The sequence below is a fragment of the Nerophis ophidion genome, linkage group LG04 (genome assembly GCF_033978795.1).
Source record: "Nerophis ophidion isolate RoL-2023_Sa linkage group LG04, RoL_Noph_v1.0, whole genome shotgun sequence".
Lineage (NCBI taxonomy): Eukaryota > Metazoa > Chordata > Actinopteri > Syngnathiformes > Syngnathidae > Nerophis > Nerophis ophidion.
The window spans coordinates 31662712-31676232 of record NC_084614.1 but is presented as its reverse complement, the minus strand read 5'-3'; the positions used below and the strand labels follow the sequence as shown (position 1 = coordinate 31676232).

Sequence of the window (13521 nt, the reverse complement as noted above, 5' to 3'; positions counted from 1 at the left end):
CTCGTTATTCGAATACATAACATAACAAAACCGCAAGGAACACTCATAAACCGATTAACCGTTAATCGGTTTATGAGTGTTCCTTGCGGTTTTGTTTTTTTTGGAAGTGAAGATGGCATACTTTTCACAGCGACCGGACGAGTTTAAGCCTGAGATTGAATCATGGTCAGCCTACATTGAGCGCATGGAGTTGTTGTTTGAAGCCAATGATGTCGATGGTGAAAAGAGGGTGCCATTGTTGTTGAGTTCAGTGGGAGCAGTGACATATGGACTTCTGCGCAATTTGGTTCAGCCTGATTTGCCCAAGGACAAAACATTTGACCAGATTGTGCACACTCTGAAAGACTATTACGAGCCAAAGCCGTTGGTTATTGCCGAACGCTTCAGGTACCGCAAGTGTGTTCAGAAAAGCAACCAGACGGTTACGGAATATGCCGCTGAGCTGTGTCAACTACCTACAAAGTGTGATTTTGGTGACAGACTGGATAAGGCTCTGCGTGATGGCTTTGTCAGCGGGGTCAGTTCTGAGGCATGTCAACGCAAGTTGCTCTCGGAGGACAGACTGACTTTTGCAAGAGCTGTGGAGCTGGCTGTCAACATGGAGACGGCCCACCGCGACGCACAGCAGTTGAGAAAGGGTGATGACGTCACTTCAGCTGTTCACAAGGTAAAGGAGAGGCAAAGACGGCGCTCGCCTTCAAAACAAGAGGCATGCTACAGATGCAAAGGCAAGAATCATAATGCAAGTGACTGCTACTACAAGAATGCAAAGTGTCATAAATGTGATAAAATAGGGCACATACAGAAAGCATGCAGATCTGGAGGCCCAGCACGTGAAAATAAATATGATAAAAAGGGGAAGAAAATCAGTGAGCGAAGAGAGGAGAGAAGGACAGGCTATGTGCAAACTGACAAAAATGAAGATGATGTTGGTGATATTTTGAATGTTTTCAGCACAAATGGTGCAGGCCGACAGCCATACAAGACCATTTTTGATGTAAATGGAAAGAAAGTCCTGATAGAAATAGACACAGGATCAGGAATGAGTATAATCTCAGAAGATGTCTATGAGCAGTCATTCTCACATGTGCCACTAGTGGGCAGCCGCGTAAAGTTAAAGGGCTACTCAGGGGAGCCAATTCCTGTTAAAGGACAGTTTATTGCAAAAATTACTTATGAAAATCAGACTGCTAGCCTACCACTGATAGTTGTGGGAGTTGAAAGTCCTTCACTGTGTGGAAGAGAATGGCTAGATGAGATCATGCTAAACTGGAAAATGATTAAAGCAGCCGCAATCAACACAGTCGCTGAAAATTTAACATCAGCACAAAAGCCCAAATCGATCCAAGAAGTGCTGGCTAAATATGATGAGGTATTCAAGGATGAGCTTGGAACATTAAAGGACATTAAAGCCACAGTTTCTGTAAAGCCTGATGCAGTCCCAAAGTTCCACAAAGAAAGAAAAAGTTGAAAAGGAGTTGGAGCGCCTAGAAAAGGAGGGTGTCATCAGTCCAGTGAAACACAGTGACTGGGCTGCTCCCGTGGTTCCAGAGGAGCTTAAGCGGGATGGAGGACTTCGCTTGTGTGGCGACTACAAGGTAACTGTGAACTTGGCTACAAACGCTGAAACGTACCCCCTACCAAGAATTGAGGAGGTGTTAGCAGCACTATGTGGAGGAAAGATATTTTCTAAAATAGATCTAGCAGCAGCCTATCAACAAGTACTCCTGGATGAAGAGTCGAAAAAGTATACAACAGTGAATACTCACAACGGACTGTTTGTGTACAATAGACTTTGTTTCGGTGTCACTTCTGCTGTTAGCATTTTTCAACACATTATGGAGAACCTGTTGAAAGATCTTGATGTGGTATTTTTTCTCGATGATTTATTGATTATGGGCCGAGATGAAGCCCAGCATCTCGTGAACCTAGACAAGGTTTTACAGAGACTGCAAGAGAACCGCATGAGAGTGACAAAGTCAAAGTGTGACTTCGGCAAGACACAGATTGAATATCTGGGACATGTGCTTGACAGGAAAGGCGTCTACCCATCCAAAAATAAGGTCATAGCCATACATGATGCTCCGGCACCCAGAAATGTCAAAGAGCTCAGAGCTTTCCTGGGCCTAGTTAACTACTATGGACGTTTTGTGCCTCAGCAAAGCACAATTTTGGCCCCACTTTACAGGCTACTGAAAGACCAAGTTAAATGGAGATGCCGCGAGGCGGAGCAGAGTGCTTTTGGCAAATGCAAGGAGCTTTTGACCAGTGACAAAGTGCTGGTTCACTATGATCCACGTCTGCCGCTTTCGCTTGGATGTGATGCTTATGCTTATGGGATCGGAGCAGTGATACAGCACACAACACCAGACGGGCATGAACATCCAATAGCCTATGCTTCCCGCACGCTCTCTCCGGCAGAGAAAAACTATTCACAGATAGAAAAAGAGGCATTGAGCCTGGTGTTTGCTGTGAAGAAGTTCCATCAATATCTGTGGGGGCGCAAGTTTGACTTAATATCCGACCACAAGCCCCTGCTCCCGCTGTTTGGAGAACATAAGGGACTTCCTACAGTGGCAGCAGCGTGCATACAGAGATGGGCCATCATACTGTCTACCTATGATTACCACATGACCTACCGCAGGTCAGAGGAGCACGGCAATGCGGACGGGCTGTCTCGTGTTCCGCTGCCTGAGACCACAGATACAGGTACAGAGAAAATGACAGCTTGCATAAATGCACTGTTATATGAGCACCTTGAGGAGGCACCGTTGAGTGCAAAACAAATTTCCAAGGCTACATGAAAGGACACAGAGCTCTCAAAGCTGCACAGGTACATCATGGAAGGATGGCCAAAAGAGATACCAGATGAACTGAGGGTGTACTACAGAAAAAGAGATGAGCTATCCGTCGAACAGGGGTGTGTTATATGGGGAACAAGAGTAATAGTACCTACAAAAATGACAGGTGCAGTGCCAAAAGAGATCCATGACGGACACCCTGGCATTGTAAAGATGAAAACAATTGCTCGACAATATGTCTGGTGGCCAAATGTAGATATGGATGCTGAGAGAGTCTGCAAGCAGTGTGAGACCTGCCAGCTGGAACAGCGCACGCCACGCCAAGTCCCGCTGCATCCCTGGGAATTTCCTGGGGAGGTTTGGAAAAGACTACACATTGACTTTGCAGGCCCGTTCTTAGGTCACATGTTCATGATTGTGGTTGATGCATACTCTAAGTGGTTGGAGGTTTACAAAATGGCACAAATCACATCCACTGCAACCATTACACGACTTAGGAGACTGTTCGCATCATTCGGTGTGCCAGAACAAATTGTCACAGACAATGCGACAACGTTCACATCGGATGAGTTTCAGCAGTTCATAAAGAGGAATGGAGTCCTTCACACGACCGGTGCGCCGAGACATCCAGCTAGCTACAAATGGACTGGCTGAAAAATATGTTGCTATTTTCAAAGCAGGCATGAAAAACCTTGTTGGAGAGAACCTGAGTGTTGAGGACAAGATATCACACATCCTGCTGCGCTATTGCACTACTCCCCACAGCACGACTGGAGAGTCACCAGCGGACTTGTTCCTGAAAAGACATGTGAGAACACGTTTGGACTTCCTGAAACCAAGCATCACCGAACGAGTCAGAAAGAGACAGTATCAGCAGAAGGAGAAACATGACAGTCAGGCTGCCGAGAGACAGTTTGATGTAGATGCCTCTGTGTATCTGCGCAACACTACAGGAGAGAAACCCAAATGGATTCCTGGGGTAGTGACACAACAGACTGGTCCAGTGTCATATCGAGTGCAAGGCGAGACAACAGACCAAGTGTACCGGCGTTACGGAGATCAGCTGAGACCTCGCTACCTTCCTGACACTCCAGATTCAGAGCCTGCAGGTGAAACTGAGTCAGCTGAGCAGGCAAGTGACCTCTGTGGAACGGATTCAGCAGAACCTGAACCACCAGCTTTTGAGTTGGAACCGCCAGTGCCGCCTGACCCAGAGACAGTGACTTTGAGACGCTCAGAGCGTACTATCAGGCGACCTCAGCGTTACAGGGACTGATTCTTTTCAAAAGGGAGTTTTTCATTTGTTATTAAAGAGGGTTGAATTTGAGTTTGAATGCACTATCTGGTATAGCATCTGTGACATGTTTGTGTTTGTTTATTACAGCATTGAAGAATTGAATGTTGCCGTATTGAAATAGTGTACTGATTTTGCATTGCCTTTGATCAATGGGGGGAGGTGATGTGGTGTATTAATGTGCATGCTGATTCAGTGCTGTTTGTCCAGACTGACTTGCCGTAGTTGAGTTGTGGTGTCTACTTAGCATGCTCACCAAGTGCTGTACATGAGTGTTGATGATCCCTCTCTAGAGTGTATGCTACTGCTACTCCCAGTCATATATAAAAGTTACTAAACGTGTGTCCTACCTCGTTATTCGAATACATAACAATTAGCAACAAATCTAGCATCTTTTTCTAGTGTTATAAAATGTACTCGTGTTAAGAGACTCTTTACTTCTGTCCCAAGATGTCCCTGACAAAAGAAGCTAGCTGTAGGAGCATGACGTCACGTTTGTGTTGCCCTGTTGCTCCTTTGACTCTCTCTTCTTAATATTTGCACATTTTTGTAGATGGAGTATATCTAGAATATATTAAAATTATGCCCCCTGGACACCTCTTTGGGGGAAGACCCAGGATACGTTGGAGAGACTCTGTCTTCCAGCTCGCCTGGGAACGCCTTGGGATCTCCGGGCAGAAGTTGGACAAAGTGGCTGGGTAGAGGAAAATCTGGGCTTCCCTGCTTAGGTTGCTGCCCCCGCCACCCGACCTCGGATAAGCAGAAGATGGATGGATGGGTTGTCTGTCAACTAATTGTTGCAGCCCTATTTTGAATGCATTTAAGTCGAAGTTTCTACGGACATGTGTAAAATACATCTAAAACTAAATAGACAAAAGAAAGGGATACATAAAGCAATAAGTGATATTGTTGTTGTTGCATGTTGCCTTTTTATATGTATTTATTGCTCATGCAACAGTTCAACGACAGGGTAACATAAAAGTAAAACACAAGTCAATATAGGGTTTTATTTTTATGGCTTAGAACATGTTTTTTCTTGAAAAGATGAATCATTTACAAACCAGACTTGAGGCCATGATGTTACACAAAAGGATGTCCAGTCGCAGAAAAAGCTACATTTACTTAAAAAAAAAACCAAAAAATTTGATTGATATTTTAGTGCGCTATTTAAATATAGCCTGTGCATATTCTATTGCTGTTTCACTTTGACCACACACTACATCTTACTGAAATTGCAGGAAAATACAGTAGTCACCCAGCTGTTTCTATACTTTTGCATTAGCGTTACATCATGGATGAGGGTTGATGAAGCACGAAGCGCTGACTGTTCAGCAGTGATGTTGGATTGTTACATCCAGTTCCAAAGCTGCCATTCCTAGATACAAAAACTAAGCTTTTTCAAGCAATTTGGCTGTATGATATGACACAATTGTGCAAATAAATGATCACAAACATCTTCCTGATTTTGCATCCGGAAACATCTTCATGTTACACATATATGATTTACATTTTCCACATGTTAAACCTTCAAAGACACACATAAGCAGAACCAAAAACTACAGTTTTGAAAGAATATGTTCCTAAATAGACAGACTGGTATACCAAAACACACGATTGTTTCACGTTATGCTGCAAGCTGAACATCGACTAAAAACAGCAAGCACGTGACAGCAGGACAAGAATACGGCATGAATCACATTACTATTTCAAGTGTCTCCTGTAGTAGGACCATTCAGTTTGCATGGCAAAAATTCTTTCACAAAAAAATTTGATAAATAAATAAAATAATTTAGGTTACTTTGTGGCGACAAAATAACTCCAGTCCAGTCCTGTCATCCAGGTCTTAACAGGAAACTTGCCTGCATTCAGTCCACATTGAATACAAGGGAAACAAGGAGAGACAGCAATGCACAAACTGTATGCATACACACAATAAGCCCTCTGATTGTTCATCTGTCACATACTCTTGTCCTACATCACATTCTCAAAAAGCTGCATGGATCTCATCATTGTTTCATCCTGTGAGGAGAGGACAACAAAACATGTTGGTATTTTATACATAACCAGAAATGTTGTATCTTCCAAAACTCATAACATTTGTTATAATATGGGGACACTTTTCTTCTCAAATTAAGAGCTAAGCGTAACATTTTTTTTTTTACACAAGCGATTACTGTTCAGCTTCATTTGGAGCGCCCATAACTTTAAATATGCGGACATAGTTTTTTTTTTAATACCACATGTTAAAAGTTTCAATTTCAACAGCATGTACATGGACAAAATGTATTTAATCTGATCATAATTCGTATTAGAATGATACTGTAAACATGGACCCTAAAAAAATGATGCGGTTATGACGTGTGCATGTTTAAATCGGAATACTTTATTTTGACATGCACAGCACATACCTTAAACGGAAGCAGAAGAAGAACAAGCAGTGACTTCCACGGCTCTGTACTTTTCTGCGTGTCCAATGTTGACATGTTATTTATCAATCTATCAAACCTTCTGTTATCTACTTTTGTTTTGCCTCTCTTTTTGAAATGGAGCTGTGCCTTCCATCTCATGTTACGTACAAGATGCTGTAGTCACAGATGTGACGTCATCATGGCACGTCTTCAAGTTACGTGCTTGAGGCTAGTAGTTAGCACTTGGAGTAGCTGTAAGGCTGTGAATAAAACAGCCCCTCGGAGACTACTGGATCATTCCTTTATTGCCACATCCACACAGAGCACTTCAGACCATACTTCTGTTTTTGCTAGTCTCGGTTTTAGAGCTACAAACTCAATAGTATATTACGCTATTTCTGTTCATTTTTGAATGATGGGGAGACGACAGCAAGACAATCGCTTCATTGCGAAACTTTCATTTAATTCAACCTTCACCACCAAAAAATAGCTGACGTCAGAGACATGATTTCTACCCAAACTTTCGATGCACTTCAATGTGAATGACTATCGACTATCAATCGGAAGGAAATCTTGAACGTGCGTGATCGGCTTTTAATCCGATTAATTGTGTCCATTTGCACATAAGTACTGTTGATGATGTGCATTTATTATAAAAATGAATTAAGTGACTTTTGATTATCTAATGCAGAATGAAATAACTCATACCTCCTGACAGGCTATAACAAACTCCTCTAAAGTCACCACTCCATCTTTGTTTTTGTCCATTTTCTGTGGCAAAAGAACATGATATAGGTCAGTTGAGGCAAATACATGATGATGCTTTGGGAACATTGGAACACAACATATCTTTTATAAACAACAATGAATTAAGGCCATTTACACACAAACACGGATACTTTATAAACATACTTTTCTATGTTTAAGCCTTGTGTCCACACTCAAACGCATACTTTTGGTAAACGCTGGCAAAAGTGAAGAGTTTTAAAGCTCTCTCCCCAGTTTATGCATGCACAAAATTAATACAAATGTTTTAGAAAAACTAAAAATTTTATTCTCTGACCAAAAATTCATGAATTTGCATTGTCGCTAATACTAAATTTATTGGGTACAAAAAATGTCATGATTAAGACAGACAGGGAGGATACATTCAGTGGACCATTGTGATGGAGACTGAACTGACCTGAAAGAAGATATCCACGTGTTGCTGTGGCACATCTCCCTTCAGTGCTGGGTAGGTGTATTTACCCATCATGTCATAAATGGCCTTCACGATCTCTGTCATTTCCTGCAAGATGAAATATGCACAGTAAATTACTTTAGATCACAAAAACAGTATTGGACCTCCTCAATCAATAAGCTGTATTTTTTCAGATAAGTTACAAATGTCTCATGAGTCCTAAATGAAAAAAAACTTCTTGCTTGCAACAAGCATTTTCTTGCAACGGGATCATTCCAACTGTCTCCATGGTGGCAGCAAGAAGTACATGTAAAAACCCATTTGAAATAAGGCCATTTGCACCACTTTTGCACTTTTCAATTGTGTACGCAGTCTCAGTAGATCACCCGCATCATGCCAATAGTACACACAATTATAGTTTACACATGCTATTAAGCACTTGTTATTTGAATCTTGGTAGATCGGACCCTCAAACAGCACACTAAGGTTATCAAGATGTCAATATAAATAAAGGGGACCACAAAAAATGTCCCTTTTGGCTTAATTTTAACTGAAAATTCTACGTTACCTTACCGCGACCCCAACAGGGACAAGCGGTAAAAAATGGACGGATGGATAACAAACGTAAAGTTGTTGTTGCACTCAAAGAACCATTTTAGAAGATTAATATAACAAATAAAAGGGGGTAAACACATGGGGCTTTTTTTGTTGCATTCAAAGAAAAATGTACAATTACATTTAGCCTGCTGTAATCTAGGATTAGTTTAGAATAGAAAGCATAACTGACATTGTATTAAAAGCTTCAGGATTTATGGTTGCCACTTTTTCTCTGTGCCTTAAGAAAAATACAATCGTTAGTAAATACTAAAAACAATACTATGGCTGAAACTGCACAGATAAGACATGTAGCAGGTAAACACACATTGTTAGATCTAAAAGACAAATTGTAGCAATTTGTTACAAAATTCAGTCATTTCACTTGCACCAGCCCGAATGCAGCTGAGATAGACTCCAGCACACCCGCGACCCCGAACGGGACGAGCGGTAGAAAATTAGGCTGACCATATGTCCTCTTTTCCCCGGACATGTCCTCTTTTGCGGGGGTGTCCGGGCAGTTTATTTAAATGCCTCAATTGTCCGGCATTTTGAATTAGGGTTGCGTGTATTTTCGATGTACGTCCAGGGTTAAGTTACCGTATATATATTACTCGAGTTGGTGAATTCTAGCTGTAAATATTGTAGCGGCTGGCTACGGGGTGTTAGCCAATTGCTTTGGCTGGGGGGCGGGACTTCCTGGGAAGATGGTGGTTGTGGTTGACTCTGCATTATTTTATTTATTTTTATTTTTTTATTTTTTACAGAAGCCTAAAATAATTGGCTCAGAAATGCTACCTAATTTTTTGTTGTTTTAACTGATTTGTGAAATACCCTTCACCTATGGTGAGAATATCTGTTTTTGTTTCAAATGTTTTGAGGCATTATTTATATTTTTTACATTAGAATGGTCCGACTGGACTGAGAAGAGATATTTTAAAGAATGGGCTGTTACCTGTTTTTTGTTTAAACATAATTAACCTGTTTTGAGGCTTTATTTATGTGTATATTATATACAAGAGGTTATTTTGAATATTGCTACATCTGTACTTTTTCTAAAACTGTGAATATTACATAATATAAGTGTGACTTATTTTGTCATACTGTCAACAGAGGAGAAAAAATACTTTATTTAAATAAATATATTATTTATAAAGCAAGTTCATTGGCAAATGTTCACCTAGTCCCGGCCTTGGCGTGCTGCCCGCCTTGGCACGAATATATGTGTCCTCTTTTTGGGATTTCAGAATATGGTCAGCCTATAGAAAATGGATGGATGGATGGATGGATAGTTTGCCCTATGGTTTTAACCCTGCTAATATTTGGCATCAATCCAAACAGCTGTGTGAGCGTCTATGTATCTGTATGGACACAACAGGGGAGCTGAAACTCATTTTGCAGGTCTGGATGATAGTTATTTAAATGTTTACCTAAGTACCCAAGTTTGAAGCGAAAAGTGGCAAGACTGTCTTTCTACCTTTTGTGAGGCATGTTTAAAGCACACCTTGCACCGTGGCCCTTCTGTGTTTAATGTGTCACCTTGATCGATAGTTTTGAAGCCGAAAAAAACTCTGTATTGCGCTTTACGCACCCTCTTTATTGACAAGCTGAATTGCCTTTATTTGCCATTTAGCCTCCCCACACTGTTTCTCCTTGTGCGCTCTGTGAGTGTGCGTGCACTGAAACACTAAACATGCTCCTCAGCTCCGCACGTCACTGCCGCATGACAGAATTCGAATGAAAAAAAAAGTAGCCTTATGTTTCAAAGGGAGTACCTTTTTCAATTCATTAGTACCACAGTACTGGTATACTTTACGACCCTACATCATTGCTTGATTGATTGATTGAAACTTTTATGAGTAGATTGCACAATATAGTACAATACATATTCCATATAATTGACAACTAAATGGTAACACCCAAATAAATTTTTCAACTTGTTTAAGTCGGGGTCCAGGTTAATCAATTCATGGTAAGCACACATAAAATACACTCGATAAAGAAACCAGCTCTGAAGGAGCAAACCAGGTGGCATTTAATGGAACTAAATTACATTGAGAAACACGTGTGCTGGCAGGACAAGGTACAGAAAGTAAAGGTGCTGCAAAACACAGGGACCAAACAGAAAAATACTGACAAAACAAGAGCACCAGGACGGGGAATGACACTCGACACAGAAAAAAATTATGTTTTGGAATTCCTACTTTTTACTCCAAAATGTGGTTAGGCCTGCATCAGCCAACTGAAGTCACCTACAGAAGAATGGACGCAATTTCACATTGCCTAATATCAGTGGCGGTTTGTGTTTCCCACTTAGGCTTTCAGTAGTCTTTGACTTCATTTATTACCTCTCGAAATACCATAATTGATGTCACCACATGATCATTGCTGGAGAAATACTATACAGGAACACATGTACGCCCTACTGGGCATTGAATTACATCAATCAACAGTATACAAAACGGGTTATTTTCTGGCACATTTAAAAATAAATTATTATGCATCAGCAATTAAAACATACCATAAATTTATCTGGTTGGCTCTTAGAACTTCCGGTCATTAAAGTTTGATTCAAAGTACACACTTACTAAAGATATATTAACTGTCTTGACCACATGATGGTGACAAATACACATGTAACAATATTAATTAAATGACAAGCATGACACACATTTAAAGGTCTACTGAAATGAGATTTTCTTATTTTAACGGGGATAGCAGGTCCATTCTATGTGTCATACTTGATCATTTCGCGACATTGCCATATTTTTGCTGAAAGGATTTAGTAGAGAAAATCGACGATGAAGTTAGCCACTTTTGGTACTTCCTAAAAAAGCCTCGACTTTACCGGCAGTCGCAGACGATGACGTCGCAAGTGTGGGGGCTCCTCACATATTCACATTGATTTTAATGAGAGCCTCCAACAAAAACAGTGATTCGGACCGAGAAAACGACAATTTCCCCATTAATTTGAGCGAGGATGAAAGATTCGTGTTTGAGGATATTGATAGCGACGGACTAGAAAAAAAAAAGAAAAAAAAAATGAGTTGAAAAAAAACAAAACGCGATAGCATTGGGACGTATTCCGATGTTTTCAAACACATTTACTAGGATAATTCTGAAAAATCCCTTATCTTTCTATTGTGTTGCTAGTGTTTTAGTGAGTTTAATATTACCTGATAGTCAGAGGGTGTGTCCACGGGTGTGTTGACGCCATGCCTTACGGGTGTCGACGGCAGTTGTACGGACGACACAAGCTCAGTTGATATCCGGTAAGTGGCGACTTTTTAACCACAATTTTCTCACCGAAACCTGCTGGTTGACATTCGGTTGGGATCCATGTCTGCTTGACCGCGCTCTGATCCATAGTAAAGTTTCAGCTCCGTGAATTTTAAACAAGGAATCACTGTGTGTTTGTGTGGCTGAAGGCTAAAGCTTCCCAACTCCATCTTTCTACTGTGACTTCTCCAATATTAATTGAACAAATTGCAAAAGATTCAGCAACACAGATCTCAAAAATACTGTGCAATCATGCTGTTAAAGCAGACCACTTTTAGCTGTGTGTGTGCGTAGCGCTCATACTTCCTAAAAACGCGTGACGTCCTGCGTACACGTCATCATTACACGACGTTTCTAAGACGAAACTCCCGGGAAATTTAAAATTGTAATTTAGTAAACTAAAAAAGCCGTATTGGCATGTGTTGCAATGTTAATATTTCATCATTGATGTATAAACTATCAGACTGCGTGGTGGGTAGTAGTGGGCCTTTAACAACAAGAGTTTACAACTTTTAAGTTGTAACAAAACAGCTACTGTCAACAACTTGCAATCTAATTGGCTATCATAACAGTCTCTATGTGTTCTCAAATTCATCCGCTAACGGTCCCGTAGAGAATCCAATCACAGGACGTGTAAATATCACGTTCAACGTGAGGCCATCGAGAAGGCATTACTGACAACGCGTGATCTGATGGGCTATCGCAACTGTCTATCACTGTATGTCCCCATTCACTTACATTGCACAGATGCCCGCATTGTTGTTTCTGAAGGCGTCTGGCAGATTTGGTACAGGATGGCAACATTAGCTCGCTGAATTCTGATTGGATACAAACTAAAACTAAAAACAACAGCACTGGAACATGCATAATATGACATGAAAAGAATATGAATAATTTTACATATTTAGGGAAAGTAAATTAAAAAATAATTTTATCTTTAGTTATGATCATGATTTCTGGTTATGTTAGCCCAGCAGAGAAGGCCTTGCTGGCCCTGACGGCACACCACTGCCTAGTATGTGTTTTGGTTACATCTTTGTCCCAAATCCCGATATTTTTGCACAATATTTGTTGGAATTAGAAAATATGGCTGCCAGATGCATTGTTCCAGGTTGTAGCAATACAAGTAAAGAAGGGGTCAGCCTGCGAACATTTCCAAATGATGGGAATATGAGAACATATGGACATCTCCAATCAAATTGACTCACGCAAAAGCAGGAGAAGTGTAATTTGCAGAAGAGTTTTGGTCAGAGTTTGCGTGGAAAATAATTAAGAGTCAATGGGATGTGATCTCAAAAATGACAAACGAAGCATGAAAAACGGAAAGCAGAGCATCATTCAAAAACAAAGGAAAAATAACTAAAGCAGCTTTATTGTATTTAGCATCCTTTTTAACTAATTTTTTCCTCAAGATGCTTGAGGAAATGCTGACAGACCACGAGGAACTACAAATGGAAGAGCAGGGAAGTCTGGAAATAGCGATTATTTTACTGTATATTCTTTTTTTGCTCATTACTCGGGATCTTTCTGTGTGGAGTTTGCATGTTCTCCCCGTGACTGCGTGGGTTCCCTCGGGTACTCCGGCTTCCTCCCACTTCCAAAGACATGCACCTGGCGATAGGTTGATTGGCAACACTAAATTGGCCCTAGTGTGTGAATGTGAGTGTGAATGTTGTCCGTCTATCTGTTTTGGCCCTGCAATGAGGTTGCGACTTGTCCAGGGTGTACCCCGCCTTCCGCCCGAATGCAGCTGATATAGGCTCCAGCGACCCCAAAAGGGACAAGCGGTAGAAAATGGGTGGATGGAGGGATAGTAACCATATCATTCATGACGTAATGATGTACTACGACGAAAAAAACATGTAATTAAATGATCTAAATAATAATGCCTTTTGATGACATCATACAAAGAGGGGGTGGCATATCAAAGTCAGACATCATCCAAAAAAGGCTCTAAAAATCATT

General features: G+C 40.9%; 1 protein-coding gene across 1 annotated transcript in view; it reads right to left on the bottom strand.

The window, feature by feature from the left end:
- Window positions 1-5088: 5088 nt before the first annotated feature.
- Window positions 5089-13521, bottom strand: part of kcnip1b (Kv channel interacting protein 1 b) — a 79116-nt gene continuing 70683 nt past the window's right edge. Inside the window, exons 6-8 of the mRNA XM_061897835.1 lie at window positions 7687-7791; window positions 7212-7274; window positions 5089-6114 (exon numbers count right to left, since the gene is read on the bottom strand). Coding sequence (XP_061753819.1) covers window positions 6067-6114; window positions 7212-7274; window positions 7687-7791 — 216 coding nt within the window. The 3' untranslated portion in view covers window positions 5089-6066. The remainder of the gene's footprint in view (window positions 6115-7211; window positions 7275-7686; window positions 7792-13521) is intronic.